This window comes from Tachypleus tridentatus, chromosome 1, assembly GCF_004210375.1.
Source record: "Tachypleus tridentatus isolate NWPU-2018 chromosome 1, ASM421037v1, whole genome shotgun sequence".
Classification (NCBI taxonomy): Eukaryota; Metazoa; Arthropoda; class Merostomata; order Xiphosura; family Limulidae; genus Tachypleus; species Tachypleus tridentatus.
The window spans coordinates 59739114-59758254 of record NC_134825.1 but is presented as its reverse complement, the minus strand read 5'-3'; the positions used below and the strand labels follow the sequence as shown (position 1 = coordinate 59758254).

The 19141-nt window shown below is 30.8% G+C and overlaps 1 protein-coding gene across 5 annotated transcripts in view; it reads right to left on the bottom strand.

The window, feature by feature from the left end:
- Positions 1-19141, bottom strand: part of LOC143249626 (transmembrane and coiled-coil domain-containing protein 3-like) — a 63733-nt gene that overhangs the window by 13421 nt on the left and 31171 nt on the right. For all 5 annotated transcript variants that reach the window (XM_076499832.1, XM_076499843.1, XM_076499812.1 and 2 more), the window contains exons 5-11: positions 15980-16111; positions 11549-11794; positions 11287-11415; positions 10298-10390; positions 8766-8955; positions 7674-7835; positions 6161-6297 (exon numbers count right to left, since the gene is read on the bottom strand). In XM_076499832.1, the coding sequence (XP_076355947.1) occupies positions 6161-6297; positions 7674-7835; positions 8766-8955; positions 10298-10390; positions 11287-11415; positions 11549-11794; positions 15980-16111 (1089 nt within the window). The remainder of the gene's footprint in view (positions 1-6160; positions 6298-7673; positions 7836-8765; positions 8956-10297; positions 10391-11286; positions 11416-11548; positions 11795-15979; positions 16112-19141) is intronic.

Below are 19141 nucleotides of genomic sequence, written 5' to 3'. Positions count from 1 at the left end.
ATAGTTATATTTAATTAATTGAAACTTAATGGCATCTTATGTTAGAAGCAGAGTATAGGATCAGTTCAGGGAATTTTTGCAGCTCAAGTATAACTACATCTAACTTAGAACTGCTGACTATATGGAAGGTAAACACTCAGTAGTAACCACCATCTATGTGGCTACTCTTAAACAAGAATACTGTGGTTCAAACCTAAAACATGTAGTATGAAATGCTAAACATTAAGCCAAGTCTAACCCTAAAACAAGACTAAAACCAACAACTTATCACTGAAATTGAGGCAATTAGAAACAAGTTAGACTTCAATTTAAAAAATGTGTATTTCTGAATAAAAGATAAAAGAATAAAAGATTGAACTTAGTTTGCTAAGAAAATAAGCCAGTAATCAACTGATTATATAAACAATTAATAAATTACACACACACAAATATCATGACCAATTTTTTAGTCATCCAACCTTGATACAAACATTCCTCTTTATTTATCACTGTGAAATAATTCAATAATGATAGTCTTAAACTTGTATAAATTCTCTTAAATTAACTTACATGAACTGATGATTGCTAATATTGCATAAACCAACAATTTTTGTTTGGCTATGATTTTATTAGTTATTGAAAGTTATAATTTTCTTATGATGCAAATGTTTTTCCAATAGATACTTTTCTTGTTCATTGCTGCCCTTTTTAAGGGAACCTTTTATTTACATATATTACAAGCATTCTGCTTTTTCCTGTTGGAATCAAGTGATTCCAACATGTCTCTCATGTAAATCATCATTTGTCACCTCCCCACCAATAAGATCATAGTACACTCCTGTGATGCAAGGAACTCTCTCTATGTGTCCACACAAATTACAGGGACAAATTGATGATAGGCCTTCGGTCACTCTATTTTTTTGAGAACAACAAATATTTGGGACTAAACTCACAGTGACTGATGGGAAACAAGTTCAATAGTCTGTCGAGTGAGGCAAGAGAAATAAAATGGATACGAGTTACAAGGGAGGTATAACAAGAAATTGGATCTAAATCCTTCCAACAAATCTTGAAGAACCCAAACATTGTTGATAACAGGGCAAAATTGATGGAAAAAGGCTGTAAGCCAAATTCCTACCATGTAGTCACTGGAATTATTGGTGATGTAATGCCATTGAGAAAAATAACAAATTGTGTCACCTGTAGAAGAAAAAATAGGTAAAGGTTGGTAAGAATGGGAAACAGTAACAGGTGCTACACTTGTTTTTGATTGAGACAAATGAAATACCAGATGGGAAAGGGTAGACTATTGTTGGTCTTATGCCACCTTAAATACCAAAGACTCTGGGATTGTATCAAAGATGAAGTGCCCTTAAAGCATAGCCATGTGTAAATCTTGGAGATGAGATAAGGTGTAGGTAAATGGCCCCTGGATAATAATACAGCATCCTGACACAGAAGGTCCCAACAATGGAAAAACCACAAAGGTAAATCCAGAGCCAAAGACATCAAACGAGCTAATGTGGAGGAAAGGAGGGAGAGGATGTTCCCAGAAAACACCACAGGATTTATGCAAACAGCCTCAGGCAGGAGAGATGAATTGTGAAAAAGATATTGTGAAAAAAAGAGTCATGAGTGTGAGACATTGGTGGAAAATTGGACATGGATTGGATTAACATAAAATTCAGAGACCTGCTCATCCCCAAACAGGTAAAACATAACCCAACAGTTGCTAGGGCAGTATGAATGTTGACAAGTGAGGGCAGATTGATCTGAAGCCCATGGGAGACAAGGCATGCTAAAACCATTGGCTAACTGAGAGGCAAATTGTTTGGCATGGGCACAAGTGTCAGAGAATGGGGTACAAACTAAACAGGATATATAAGAATGTTTCTGCAGTAAAGAAGGATTAGAGCAACAAGAAATAGGAGCAAGGGATAAAACATCACATATCTGATGATTAAAATGAAGAAAGCCAAATGGAATCCTCAGGAAAGCTATGGGAAAGCACAGCAAACGTGGGAGGTAGAAACAAGTGATTAATGTCCTCGTCAACCTGCACAGATTCAACATGTTTAAGAGAAAGTGGTACAAAGTTTGGAGATGAAAGTTCACCCATGTAATGTTCAACGTCCCTGTTCAAAAATGTAGACAAGTCTACAGTTGGGTTGCCTGTCAATATTGAGATACTTAAAGTGGTGAAATTGACTTTGGAATTCATACTTTAATAAATGACAAAAGTGAATGTATTAAGCCTTTTGCTATGGGCTCAGTATCATACACACGAGTTTGTCTATGCATTTACACATGTTAATAAGCATTTGTGCCACAACTTTTGATACAGCAAGTGTATCTTCACAAAATTTAGTATACTTTTACTAAATATTACAATTATTTTGTGTATGAAAAATCAGATTTTTTTAGTGAAATATTTTTACTAGAGATTTGTTTTTTTATTAATCTGAGTACAAGGTGATTTCATATTATGATTAAAAAAGACTATTCTTCATCCCAAAAATCTCATTATTTTCATAATCTCTAAAACCTCCTGAATACATTTAAAACATTTGTTTTCAGTAAAACTTTATATTTTATGTTATTTTCTATAATCTAACTATAAGGAAATTGTCATTTGACAAACCTCATAGTCATCATAAAAAAACTAGGAAATATATATTAATTATACTTTTTTAATGCTAGAATGACTACATATCAAAATTTGAAAATACAAATGTTTAGTCTAAGTAGCTTAAGTCTCAACGCCATATATTTACATATGTTTATTATTTTCTTATTATATTAACCCTCCAGTCATGCCGAGCTAACATTACATAACCTGCATTGACATGGTGCACATGCACTCAAATCATGCATCCAGTAATATAAAACTGACTTCTAATCTTTCCTTTCTTGTCTGTTTTTAGTGGACTAGTATTTTGAAATACACAGTAACATTTCAATTAGTATACATTATATGTATAGTTTGTTATAACCAAAAACAAGGTGAAACAAAAATAAAAAATGATGCCACAATCGAAAGAATCCCAGGGTACAGGCTATAATGTAAAATATATAATGTATTCTAGGTTTTGGAGGTGAATGAAGAAGTTGGACCCATATTGTGGTGGGAATACATTGCCTACCAGTCTCAACCCCCATTTGCCAGTTTCACATGAAGAAATAAAATAATTAAAAGAATAAAATAAATAAAAATAAAAATATCAGAAACATAAATTAGAAATGGGAGAGCGAGATGTGGGTGCTGAAGCCCACAATGTCCCACATCTGAAACACCCTTCACTGCCTGCAGACAGTTATGGGAAGGTGACTGCTCTTCAAACTAAAGAAGAAGAAAAAATAAAAACTAAATAAAAAATAAAAGTAAAAATAAGGTATTACCATTTAGGTGTAAGTAAGTTAAAAAAACTTATCTCTTGAAGTTAGCATTCCAGACTTCATTATGGTAGAAAGGCATTAATTGATAGTACAGTAAATTAATTATACTGGTATAAAAGGTCCCAACCAGTTACCGAAACTAACTAGTAAAACTCCCAACCACCATTCATTACATCTACTGTAACTACCTAGAGAAGTCTTAATGTGAGATAAGGTGTTCATCTGCATATAGTATCAAGTTGTTAGATAAATTCATTCACAACTAAAAATAATTATTAGTATGTATGTATACAGATTATTACAATTTAGAAATAAATAAATTTATTTTTCTTAAAGTACAGAACAATAAATCAAGAAGTAAAGCAAACAATTATCTATTCCTGCTAAAACCTTTGTACTTGGTTTTTGCTGGACATGCATTGCTAACCCTTTTAAAATTTTGCACATGAAGGACATCAAACAAAATTTTTTTAGGTTTTATATACAAAGATTAATAACCAAAAAATCATAAATAATTATACTGATATCAAAGAATTCCACTATAATTTATTAAGCTTAGTAACTAACATTTTTTTAGATTTTAAAAAATATGAAACCTTGAGCAGACTACAACATAACCTACTTGCTTGAAAACTTGGATCAAAAGAATGTGGTAGCCTCTTCAAAGATTAAAATGGCTAAGAAAAAAATTGTGGGGACATTTTCCAAAAATCGAAAGAGTTTAACAGGGCCACTGTGTTTGATTCAGTACATAAGCCTTATCTCAGCGAAATGGAAAAATATGAAGAAGTACTTATTTTATATTCTAGCTTGATAATATTAGTAACTTAAATTTCTAATTTGTATGAAAATATAAACTTAGTATTTTGACATCATAAACATTTAATTTTTAAATTGTGCTGCATTCACCATAGCACATGACTCACAAAAATTTATGTATGTTATTTTAATATTTACTTTTAAATTAAGAAATTAACTCACATATAAAAGTTTGATTATAACCTACAATTTGATTCCAAACTTACTGACACAACTTTATAAAATAGTAGTTCAATAAAATTTTTAATGCAAGTGAACAAATGCAAAGACATGGCCTTTGATTCCTGACCTGCAGTGAAAGGTTTAAATAAAGATGATTAGAATTAGATAGAAGAACTGTAATGCTTAAGAAAACTGGGTATGTTAAAAAAGTATAAGCATATTGAGAAATCAGTATAGCTTAAACTGAAAGACAATAAGAAAGATGTCTTATTACAAGCACAACCAAACAAGAAGTGATAGTCTGGTATGGTAGAGATGCATAGAGGGAGTAAGTGTACTATGCTTCTATTGGTGGAAAGATGATGCATGAAAATTTACATGAGACACACACTGGAATCACTTGATTCCAAAAGGGGGGGGGGGAGCAGAGAGCAGAAGGCTTTTTACATGCATAAAGAAAAAGTTTGCACACATGAGGCTGCAGTGAATGAAAATAGCCAATGTTGTGTGTTGAGGGAAGTACCAAATTGTAAGTTATTATTTTGTTTTGTAATCTAATTACAATATCATATCTGGGTTTGCACATAAATCTAAAACTGAAAACTGCATGAACTGTGGCCATGAAAGATTTTATTCTGTGAGAAGTGGCAATACAACCACATTATGAAATATGAAACATAAATTATTAATTCTGGTCACAACTTTCACACACAAAATGATTGACAATCATGAACTCATACTTCTACAAAATATAACATAAGCAAACTGAAATAGATGTCCAAGTCATATGATTCATTAAATTTTTTTGTTAAAACCATTAAATATAGTATTATTAAAACATAATAAATGTGCCTGGAAAGTTTTTTTCAAATAAAAGACAGTTTTTCTATCTTTCAAGTACTCCATTTAGTTCAAGTTCAATCTTTGAAGTATAATTTATATATATATATATATTCTTTTTTGTCTTTTACAAGTGGAAATTTAGAGACACATATTGTGGTATTTGAGCATCATTCAGAAAAATCAGACTTACATTCTTTCTTTTTGTATAAAAATACGATGCATGAGGCATGGGAAAAGATCAAATTTATGAAACTTAACAAGTCTGTATGTTAACTGAGTATATAAATAAAAAATAAACAAGTATTAAATTTAAAAAAAATAAGCAACACAGAATACAACATAATAAACAGCTATGAGCTTTTTGTTTACCAAATGGTTTTATTCTTCATTTCATATACCTAACTCCACATGACTGGGTAAAATTTAAAGCCTTTATCTTCATTAATTTGAACGTTTTAAAAACTAAACTACCAATGATTAGTCATTTGGTATAATTTTTGTCAAAGGCTAAACAAAGAAAAATTTAAAAGGATAAATAACACAGAGTGCAAAGTTTGTTGTTAAAAAATGGCTTTGCACTTGATAAACAAATTCTTACTATTCAATACAAGTTAAAGTTTGCTTTTTGATTCTAGATGGATTTTGAAATCCCCAATTGCAAATGATAAAAGATCCCTTAACAATTTGATACAAGAGTTAATTGAAAAATGTTTTTTGATTTTTGTTATATTTTTCAAAATCTCAAGAGCTCAAAGTTTATAGAATGCCTTTTTGTTATCTGAATTTAATTATGGGGTGGGGTACTTCTTTCCCCTGGTGTAACCCTTTTCTTCATGACATTCATCAAACTGGTTAGACTATTCTTTGATATTCCTTATCATAGTGTCACTTGTGGACCACAGATGCTTGAATCAAAGAAACTACACAAGTCTTAACCAATTACTATTGGATTAAATCTTACCATTAACATAATAAAAGCAGAAGACACAGCTCCCAAAAGAAGGGTTTCCTTGTTCATATGTTTACTGATATGCAAAAGTGCAGGTCGTACAAGCAACAGTCCAAGCAATATACTAAGTATTAAAACAACACAGATGGCTAAAAGAGGCAAAAAAAGTTTATTAAACAGTTATGTCATCAATATTTTAGGAATATAAAATATATATTATTTCATAAAAGTTTTAATATCTATTCATACTGTACTTTCTGTGTATCAACTGCTTCATGAATAATGACATATGCTAAAAAGTATTTTAATGATTTTTCAAAATATGTTTGTCATTTCACTTCTAGCAAGACAAATATATATAGAATATATTTATAAAAACAAGTTTAATATTTGCAAACTGGTACACATAAAAGTGAGCTGATACATGTTATAATTAAGTTTAATTACTGAATAATATTTCACACCATCAATATCAACCTACACAATAAAAATATTCAAATACTTTTGACCAAAGTAGATGTTTTAAATCATTTAGTTTACAGTATTTAATCAGCAACAATCAAAAGGAAAAAAATATTTTCAAAGTTGTAACCAAATTTGATAATTTTATAATAACCTGAAATGAGTTAAAATGTGAAACACTCGTATATTAAATGAAACCTTTATATGAAATAGCCTTTATTTTGTTAGTACAGAAGATTACCTTAGAACTTGTTTTTTATATTAATAAAAAAGGACAACAGAACCAACCATACATTACTAAAAACTAAGGAACAAATGAGATGCACAGACTGTTCAGTGTCACGAGCATTACAATTCAAACTTGGTCATTAATAAACATTTTTAAAATATTTATTTGCATTACAAGAACACTTAATAAGTTTATAACATACCTGCCATTAATTATATTGAAAAATGTTTAGTAGTTGTCACTAGAACATTTTTAACAACATAACTGACCAACAAACTTTTCAAAATTATGTTTCTAACCTAACAAATGTTTAATATAACCATAACATATGAGCTTATGTATTTCATAAAGTGTCAGAACGTACCTAACATTCAAATATTTTTAACTTGTTTAGTACATTCACAATAATTGAAAATGTTCTCACTAAAATGTATTCAACATATTATTAATTCTGTAGCACCTATGTTTAGTATATCCACAACAAGTTCAGATTACAATTAATACTTGAATACTTAACATCTTTAACCTATCTACAGTACCTTCATAGCACTAACATTTTAAGATAACAAATATTCAGTAAGTTTACTATATAAAAATAATAATAAGAAAGAATAAAAATGCTTATAATAGTGAAGCATTGTAATCTTGAGAAATTAATCTTGTGTTTGTTATAACTGCTGTTACTTGGTAATTTTTAATCACATAAAGCAAACAGCATAACTGATGTTCTTGAAGTTAATCTAATTTGATAAACATTCAAAATATTTATTATGATAAATGGTGAGTTATTTACTATTATTAAGTAATTACTAAATTGATAAATAATTAGCATACCTGCAATTACTTTTAAGGTGGCTAAAAAATATGCTAAAATTGACAAATCTTCCTTGCGATGACTAGCAAGAATGGGTAGAAGAGCAATCAGCAATCCAAGAAACATATCTTGGACAATTAGGATTCCCATCAGTGGAAGGCCATATCCCATCTCCACCTGGCCTTTTATTGTAGAAATGAAAGAATCTAAATATTCTAGAGCTCTTGACTGTTTAATTTTAGAATCAGAAATCTGGTTAATTAGGTAGTTAATCTGTTTGGTGTTAAGTTTTCACATTCTTAAAATGGTTTAATTTCACTAACATATTTAGACTTGAAGCTAAAATTCATTGACATATAATATAAACACATTTGACTTTCAACTCCACTAAAAGATTCACCAGAAAACCTTAATACACATGTGAAATTAAAGAGACATAAACCAAGCTTTCCAACTGTGAAGTCATTTTGACACTAAAATATTAAAGAATTTTCAGATTTATATAATTTTAGGTGATATTAGACATAGCAAGTCCCCCAAAAATTCAAGAGGTCATACCCAAGTTACAAAATGTGCATGAGTATATGACTGAATAGCCTTTATTATATTTTTCATTGACACTTCCCTAAGACAAGGTTAAGGAAACAAGAATCAACAGGTGTTGTTAAAATTCCCAATTTTATTTTTTGTGTAGAAGGGTAAATTAATGTTACATAGTTCAATAGAAAAATTATGTCAAACCTACTTTAACATCAACAGGAGTTTTGTACCTAGAGTTAACAATAAGTCTAAGTTTATTAGATTGTAATGTTATGTATCTAAATAAACTAGTTTATTGTTAAATGTTTAGTTTCAAATTTGATCAAAACATATAATCTATGCATAATTTAAGATTGTACAATTTTTTTTATTATAAAGTTTTGATCAGAAATTATAGATGGTATTTCTTAGTTAATTCTCATCCTAAATGGAATTGCTATTTTGAATGTCCTTCATAAATGATTTATGAACAAATGATGTACCCTGTGTGTGTATATACCATCCTGATTAAGTTAGGAAAACCTTGTCTTTATCAAGTTCACACCAGTAAATAAAACATCAATGTACATCACCTGGGCCTTCTACTTTATCTTTTCCAGCATGAAGAAATCTGATCACAAGGGGAGTGCTTGACAAAGACACACAGGCACCAAGAAAACCACACTGCTTAACTGGAAGATCTACTAGCACTGCAACAAGGACTCCCAGACAAATGGAAATTAACGACATTATAAATGTGCTGACAAAAATAACTCTCCACAACTAAAAGAATCCAGAAACAAAGATATTTAAAATCACGATGCCACAAAATAAGAGAAAATATGAGTAGAAAAAGAGTTTAATTGCTAAATATCCTTACTTAGTGCATTGTATGCTATAATATTTTATCTGATTATTAAAAGAATAATATTTTAAATGCCCGAGAAATAAAATAATGACAACATACATATATATTGCACATTTAGGTGGTATAATAAAGAAACATCAAAACAGTGATCATAGAGACAAACCACATTTGAATGTAACTCTATACCAAATTAACCTGATAAATATCAATCCTAAAACTTCCAACTCAATTAACAGCACTATAAAAGCCAATACTTTGATCATAAAAGAATAGCTTATTCTCAATGCTGTTTGACACATTACCCTTCTGTTTGGTTTTAAAGCATAGTATTTTAATCACTACTAATAACCACAAATAATGTTGGTGCTTATATAACTAAGAGACATACCATCACAATTAATTATTTGTTATCATTGAACAGAGTAACTGGTTTTTTATTTGTGAATTTTTTTCCTCACCAAAATGTGAATTTTGATGAAGAAAGGACCAAAAATTAGCTTAATATATTCTTTAATTCATTACTTACATTGCAGCAAATTAGTTACATGTTATCCAAACAAGAACAGTATCTTAGGTTATTAATGTTAAATAAATGACTATATACTGAAATCAAACAAATTGCTTACATTCTGCCACTGTTAGAGGCCTACTTTTTTCTTTTTTGCTCTTTCAAGAATCACTAACAAGCATGAATTCAGAAAAAAACTAGTCTAGTGCAATGAAAATAATTAATCAAACAATACAGTGGGCCTTTATCACATTCTGGTGGTGAAAATATATTCATAAGTAAAAGCATTAACCATTTGATTACCAATATACATAAAACACATACTCAATGTTCTTTTCATTTGGTCAAATGCTTACTATATCATTTTTATAAGTAATTAATCATTAGATTATTTTTTGCATGCCTCAGAAATATATTATTTAAAATGATCATGAAAGGCATATAAACCATGTTGGTCATTTAGTATATCTCACATCTTGGTAGTAAGAAAGGTAAACAGTTAAAAGAGAATCATATGTTCAGTGTCTGATCAGATGGTTCCTTCACAAAAAAATAAATTATTTTGTGATATTTTGGCAGTTACTTTATCCTTCTGATTGTTAAAAGTTCCAATTTTATTTTTTTCCTCAATTGAGCTTTTACTTGTGAGTTAAGTAATTAGCTAATTAATTATTTTACAGTAATAATACTTTTTGTTTAAAAGTTCCTTGAAACAGAAAAGAGATAGGAAATTGTATTCAATCCCACACCTTTTTTATTTTATCCACAGAAAACTCTAACCCAACCACAAACAAAATAAACAGGACTCCAAACTCTCCAAGAGTTTCCAACTGTACTAAACTCTGAAAGAAGTAACAAAAAAATGTACATGTAAGTTGTTTTAGAGAAACACATATTAAACAAACTACGTACCAAACATTTCCATTACAGTACTATTACATTAATTTCTATAGTCTTTGATGTTCATAAGACAGGTAAGCAAATATGAAAACATCCACATCTTTACTGACCAGTGAGATGAAATAAATTTATACCATTCTAGTTCTGGTTTCAGTAAAAATCCTAACTGTTAGTAAAAACCATGAGCGTGAAAACATCTAATGTCAAGTTTTGTGATCTTCAGAGAAATTTAAACTTCACAGTATGCTAGCCATAAACAAAATAATTCTTTTCTTAAGTTTAACACTTCCAATAAGAAAAATGTATACAAACAGATTTTGAGATTTACACACTGTTTGGCATAGCTCAACAGTCTTTAACAATCAATGAAGTAAAAAGTAAGATTTGCAATCACTCAGATATTGTTTTAACAAAATGTGTTTTTTTCTTTATGATAAAACTTTGAAATCCTTTTAGAATTTGATCATTTTATGAGGTATTTATTCTAGTTACAAATATAACATACACCAAGAGACTTGCTCATGTTATGATGTAATTATTAAAAATGGTAATATTTAAAAAATCAAGCAAATAATTTGTTTTTATTATTAAAACTACAACTGAGAAGTCACATTACTGAACTTAAAAACTGCTTAAAAATTTATAATGCACTTTTGCTTCCAAACCATTTCAAATTAAAGGGGTTTGTAGACCTTCAGTTAAACTTGTATGTAAATAAATATATCAGTAGTGATTTCTGGCATTAAGATTCCATCTCTTTAACATCTTCACAAAATCCAAAATTACAAAACAAAAAACAACTACTTTTTAAAATCAAGTTGTGATAAATGGTTTGTACCTTTAATAAATTGACACCTGATGGACCAAGAATCAATCCACAACAAATGTAGCCAATGATAGATGGAATCCCCAGATAATGGCATGGCCAGCTGAGCACAAATGATGTTACAACTGTAAACACAATATCCTGTGTTGAAGGAAAATGTGAAAATTGTAAGAATTCATATCAACCATATTGATTCATTTTCAGTGGTAATTTAAACCACTGAAATACCATATTTAAATCTCAATTAAAAGTTTAAAAACTGAAAGCCACTAACACGAATCAGAAGTCTGTCTTCAAGAGGAATAGTTAAATCACTGCCTCTAGCTAATACAAAGCGGTTATTTTTTGGATCAATTAGCCAAATCATTCCTTCATCTTCTTCATCCTTTTCTGAGGCCACAGGTGAATCATCCTTTCCAGGTTTTTTCTCATGTTGTTTCTGTGTTTCTTCTTTTTTTTTTAAGTTCCATTTTGTATCATCTTCTCCAACTCTCACAACAGCTTCCAAGTTTGATGCTTTCTATAAACAGAAATGAAAACTAATTCTGCTCCTAGCAAACAAACAAAAGTAGTGAAAATAGAAATACACAGTTCATTGAAATTTCAAGTATTCATTCTAGTTTCACCAAATGGAAAATTTGCTTTTGAACTTGGATAAATTCTATTTTACTCATATTATACATAACTTGAAAAAAAACACCAATAACAACAACAAAGAAAAAGACAATTAACAAACTTACAAAGGAAGCATACATATGTCTATGACAGTAAAAAGAGGAAAATTACAATGTTATTTAAATTTCTCAGTAGTTTGATAACTTCAGTATATAACCATTCACTTATAAATTTTATATGATACAAGTTTATATCATTAACAGTGTGGGTCTTAAGATAAATTCAGCTAGTTTAATTTAAACATACATATAAAAAAATAAATTTTTATTACAATAAGAAAACTTTCCAACCAAGGAATGATTAAATAGTATACTTACACCTTTACTAACTCCCTTTGAAAATTATTTTTAAACATCAGTAGGGATAAAATTTCATTATTCTACTTTAGGTAGAATATAAATTCATATTTGATGTGAACAATGTTGGTAAAATTAATGAAAAGTTTTTGGGTTGTAAAAATAATTTATTTGAGAAAATTCTCAAAAATGTAACTTAATTTTTTTCATTGCACCTAAACCTAATACCATAACTGCAGTGTTATCTAACTCAATTTTGACAAATGTATTCTATTATATTTTGTTTCTATGAAATAATTATGTGTTACAGCCACCTTGAATCAGAATGAAGCATCTTTTGGGTTAAAAATAGTCCATTTTTGCCCTTCACATATATTCATGATTATTATATTTCAAGTAGTTTATTTTTTATAGAAATACCTGATTATGATAGTTATTATCTGAAAAAAAACTTATTACATCTAATAAAGATGCTGTTGATATTTGATGATAATCTCCATCTTACAGAGGCACTTACTAAAAATTAAGTAAAAGAGCCTGTTAACAGTGTAATCTCAAACGTTGTAGTGCTGAAAATTTGTCACAAACCAGATTATAACATCTGATGATATTATAGAAAAATATTACTAAAATGGAGGAAATTAATATATCCTTCATTGAGTTTGTAATACATAATTCATATCCAGACTGAAATTTAGTTAAATATATTCTCTTACATTGCTCATGCACAGTTTCAATGACACACTTTTTCATTAAAAGAAGCTATTATAGTTTCTCACTACTGATTTGTACCTGATATATTATTCTGCACTTTTCACAATTCATAATTAGAAACTAATTTGATGAAGGACAGAAGAAACACATATTTAACTAATCCATAAATAAAGGCCTAAAGTCAGCACATTTTAGTCACATGCACCACAGAACTTAGAGTGAAATAGATAGGTGCATGAAGAATAAGAAATTCCTATGTGAAAACATCAATAATATATTAAACATCATGATTCATCTCTCCACCAATAGGAGAGCACTACTATCACATGTAACTCCCTCTATACTCCAGTACCAAATCATTACTTCATAGTTTGTCAGAAGATGTAAGCACCAGAAGATTGTTGGGAGGAGAGTGGGAAGTGAGTACTTATTGGAAATATACAGACAGAAGATGGATTAAAGAGGGTTACTGCAAGAGTCATAAGGGTAAGATAAAGATGGAAACACTGGGCATCAATAGATGAATGGAAGATTTGGGTCCTGCCCCCCACTTACACAAAACTGTTCAGGATATGGACAGTCTCATATATGATAAAAGAAGGGGGAAGAGGGGCAAAAATTATCCTACATAACATTCAATCTTTCTGCAAATAGAGGCTAATAAATCCCTTAATGATTATGTTTACTTTGAAATTTATGCTTGATACCAAACACATAAAACCTTTTTAAAATTACAGAGAAAAAAATATTACTGATAAACCACTTGAAGAAGGAAAAAAACAACAACAAAAAAAGTCTGAACTCAAGCACTACCAAATGAGAAGAGATGGTTTAGTTGTGGCACATAAAGGATGTCACATGCATCATGTGGCAGTTGTGTTCTCCTATTGGTAGAGAGATGAATCATGATGATATGCATAAAAGACATGTTACAAGCTTTGATTCAAAGGGAGATACAGATGTCTTGTGTTATGCATTTAAAAAAAGTTTACAAACAGAGGGAAGTGCATAATGGATTTGGTTTGTTTTGAATTTCTCGCAAAGCTACTCAAGGGCTATCTGCACTAGCTGTTCCTAATTTAGCAGTGTAAGACTAGAGGGAAGACAGCTAGTCATCACCACCCACTGCCAACTCTTGGGCTACTCTTTTATCAATGAATAGTGGGATTGACCATCACATTATAATGCCTCCACAGCTAAAAGGGCAAGCATGTTTGGTATGACATGGATGCACATAAGAAGGAAAAGCTAATTTTGTAAGAGAAGTACTGTATTGGAAGATGATTAATCTACTTTGGCAGATAGTATTTTTTTTAAACTTGTGTAGTTAAGTCTACATTTCAAAATGCATTTCATTCTTGCTAAAATTGTTAGAGTAAGAATGTACAAGTTTTAAATGATGTATTAAAATTAAGATTAATTCTCTTTCAGGAACTATGTTTATTTTAATTTACAAGTTTTTGTGTGCCTGTGATAACATTATTTTGCAAGTGTTATTTATTTGGGCATTACATAATTCATGTAGTTCACTAAAGTGTCTTTGGACAAATGTGTTTTTTAGCCAATTTACCCTTCTGCTAATTTTTCATTCTCATTATTACCCCTTGATACCCTAATTAATGATAGTAATTTGACATAGTTAGTTGATTTGATAAGTAGGTCTAAGTGCAAAAGTTTAAGTTACACAGAAATTAAAATAAATAATAAAATCTGACAATCAGATTTAATCAAAAGTACAATCATGAAGAAAACTATTCTTTCTGGTTCAAGTAACTTAATTGGAGAGTGTGTGATATTCAGAGTTTAATTACTAAATTAACATTTTCAGTTTTGGCAATGAATAACTGTCATCATAACAATTTTCTGAGTGTAATATATTAATAAATGCCACTTCTCTTTCACTTCCAAACACAGATCATTACTTACAGAAAACTGAAAAACAAACAAACAGTTTAAACTAGACATTAATTAAGACATAATAAATACTTAACTGTTTAAGCTTGGTTTGGAACAGCTTACAAATGATCATTGTTTTAAAGTGATGCTTTCATTAGTGTTGTGCTAGAAGAGTACTACTAAATTAGCACTGGAGAACTGGTTAGTACAACTAACAGTTTATCAAACTGTATTACTGAGTTCAACAAGAATCAACACCTAAACAACAGGTCATGCTGTGAAGAATATAATAAGATAATCATGAAAATAAAATAAATATTTAGTAGTTTTCTTTAAATAAACAGTCAATGATTAACTGAGGAAATGGTGCATGAAATCTACTTAAGAATTCTTGTGAAATTTTCATGGACAACTTACTAGCTATGTTACACAACATTTCATACCAAACAGAATTGGTTTAATAAAGTAAAAACAAAGGTTTATTGTATGATTACAAGTCAAGCTTGTAATAGAAAATATAAAAAATCTGTAGTTAAAACCAAGCTAGTTAGCACTGAGTTAGATAATACTTACACCTGCACTAAATCTATATTAGCAGCATTCTCCACTATGAATCATTGTTCAAGCCAATAAGTTGTTTTTTTTTGTATTTTTATCATATTTCCTTTCAACATCAGAGCTAAGTTATAATAACAATGTAAATAAGTAGATAAATTTGTGTTAGAACACAGTTTTGTAAAATGATAGATATTACTTTCTTATTCATTAATTACTCAGAGCAAAGTGTTAAATCAATATACACTCATTTTTACTTCAAGAAGTTGTTAACTTCATATATTAATGTTTTGTTTTTACAAACCTTGTTTCTACTTCCTTGTTTCTCATGTACATTTCCTTGAATTGGTGGCCTGTGTAAAACTTAACAGCTGTATGTTTTTGTTATTTAAAATACTATTTGTAACTGGTTTGTTACTGAACATTAAAACAACATAATATAGGATTATTGTATACTGATATTCAATATCAAAGTAAGAGTAATGAACATTAGTATTTTTACATATTGTGATCTTTAATGTTTATTACTTTTTGAAACAAGAGTTAATTCAATACATATATGTACTTACCACTTCTGAGCCTTGCAATATGTTTTCAAATATATTATCTTCCATCTGACTTTCTAGTTTGTCTGCAGCAACAGCAATGTTGTGTAGCAGCTCATCAGCATAACCATGTACATGCAGTGAAGTATTCTTCTCCTGGAACCATGTTTGTTTAATTGTGATGTAGAGTTGAAAACAAAATTGTAACATACATTTGTTTTCTTATAATTTTTTGTATATTTTTAACAAAAACCCTGCTACTCCAAACATTGAAATTAAGCAAAGTTGTGCTTAATTATTTTAGCATTATCTTAATTAGTAAATTTATATTTTTGCTCCCTATAAAAATTTTAAAGTTAGTAATAACAAACATCTAGGAATTTGTTTTTTAGCTTGAACTTGTAAGTAAGAATGTTTGTAGTGTTTGAATCTAAAGTTACACAAATCAATTATTTCAACTCTAATAAAACTGTAAGAAATGTAACTGGAACTTTGTGAATCGTTAACATGTATAACAGAAGCTATAATTTTTGTATGCTGAAAATGTATATTAGACACGTACTTACCCCCTCTCACAAGATTAGCTATTCTTGTTCACTGCTGCTTTCTGTATGCAAACTTTTATTTTTATGTAAGCCACAAGCCTTCTGTTCTTCTATGTTGAAATTGGAAGACTCCTACATGAATTTCATGCTATCATCATGTGTCACCTCTTAACCAATAGAAGCATGACATGTTCATGTGACACATGTGGCTTCCTCTATACACCCCTACGAAACCTTCACTTAAGAGGGAACAACAGAAGTACTCCCAATACTGTCCAAAGAGTACCCTTGACAATGAGACAAATAGATCTGAAGATTAGAAGAGGGGAACCACACCACTTCTAAGCCAGTCAAACACAAAAGTGATGGTTCAACTCCATTGAGTGTGTAAAAGATATAAGGTCACAACACCTATGAATGTGACAATTCGACTCCAGTGATTGTGCAAGTGGAGTCAGGAGTTCATGTAATCAAGAAAAGAGACAGCTCAACTCCAGTTGTTGTATAGATGTGATCAGGTTGATTGATTGATTTAGTATTTTATGGCACAAAGCAGCTAGGCTATCTGTACCAAACATCCAGTAAAAAGGTAAAAATAAATTAAATTTAGTGAAATACATAAAAGAAAATGAAGGTAAAACAAAACATCATTGAAAAACAGAAAAAGCATAAAACCAATGTTGACACCTAGTCAATAATGTTAAGAGAGAAAGCAGAGTAAGAGAAGTTGTAAAGGACTTTCTCTAGCAAAATGGTAATGATCATAACCTACCAGGAAGACTAACAGGTAAGTACAAGAACTACCATCAGTCACCTGAAGTTGGCCTTTCCAGTCCTGGTTCCGGGTTATGTTGTCATAACAGCCATTATCAAAAGGTAAAATAAGAAAAGTGTTAAAAGACATATAGCAAAATCGTAATAAAAATTAGCCAATTGTCCTGTAAAAAGGTAAAAGTAAAGTAAATGTAGTAAAATTCGTAAAAGGAAACAAAAGGTAAAAACAAAACAGCAATTAAAAACAGAAAATGGCATAAAACCAATGTTGACATCCAGTCTACAAGGTTGTAAAGGATTTTCTGTAGCAGAATGGTAATGATCATAACCTGTCAGGAAAACTAACAGGTAAATACAAGAACCACCGTCAGTCACCTGAAGTTGGTCTTTCCAGTCCTGGTCCCAGGTTATGTGTCATTATGGCCAGTACCAAAACGTAAAGTAATAAAAGTGTTAAAAGACATGCAGCAACATTGTAATAACAACTCGCCAGGATGACTAACGGGTAGCTCATACGGACAGTTCAAACAGCAGCGTTAGTCACCTGAAGTTGGCCTTTCCAGTCCTGGTGTCGAGTTATTTAATGTTATGGCCATTTTCCAATGCCAAATTAAACTAGAGAGATTAAGACTCTGAAAAGGGAACCACAATTAAAAAGGTGTAATGAATAAATATCAAACACTTAAATGAGGTTAAAAAGATTAATGGCTATTAAAAAACTAAAAACTTTATCAAGGTGGACAGTGTCACCATCACCAATTACACTGTCCAATGTTACAGACAAACCCTGGGACAGAACATGTTTTAAATGGTGCCGTTGTTGAGAGTCATAATGATGGTAAGAAAGTAAAATGTGGCTTACAGTGATTTGAGTGTTACACAAACTACACACTGGTGCATCAGTTCCAGATAAAAGAAAACAATAAGTTAAAAAACTGTGACCAATGCGTAGTCTAGTTAGAACAACTTCCACCTTCCAAACCTTATGAAAGTTAGACGGCCAAAGCCCAATATAGGGTTTTATTTGAAAAAGTTTGTTGTCACGTTGCTCACTCCAAGTGGACTGCCAGCTGGCACGGAACCAAGCCTTGAATACAGGACCATAGTCCATGTACGGAATAGGCACAGTGGTGATAGTGCCAGAGCAGATAGATTTAGCTACCATGTCTGCAAGCACATTCCTGCGAATACCAACATGGCCTGGTATCCAGAAAAACTGGAGAGAAGTAGATGTTAATGAGAAATGGGCCAGTTGGTTTTAAATATCAGCGAGAACAGGGTGTGAGCCAACATGAAGTGATTCCAAGACCAGCAGAGAACTAAGGGAGTCAGTATAAATAGTGCAGTTGGAGTACTGCTCAGCTTCAATATGATCCAGGGCAAGAGATATAGCGTACAGTTCAGCAGTGAACACAGAAGCTGTAGAGGGGATTCTGCATGCAACCACCGAACTGCAACAAACCATGGCAGAGCCCACAGAATTACCTGATTTGGAACAATCCATATAAATTGGAATGGAATGATTGTTCGAAAGACGTTCAGTAAATAAAAGACAGTACTTCCAATCAGGAGTATCTACCTTTCTCAGATGACTTAAAGAAAGATCACATTTGGGGACTGTAATAAGCCATGGTGGGATGGGCTGACCAGTGAATTCTGCAATGTTATCCAACGACAGACCCAATTCATCCAATTGCGCCTGGATTCGAAGGCCAAAAGGAGCAATGGCAGATCGTCTGTTTTGAAAAAGTAAGGCCCATTGAGGAAGGAAAACACATCCCCAAGTGGAAGTGGGATGCTTTGGTAAGGAGTGAAGTTTCGAAGAATACAGTAAAGACAGTTGCAAACGGCGAAGGTGCAGAGAAAG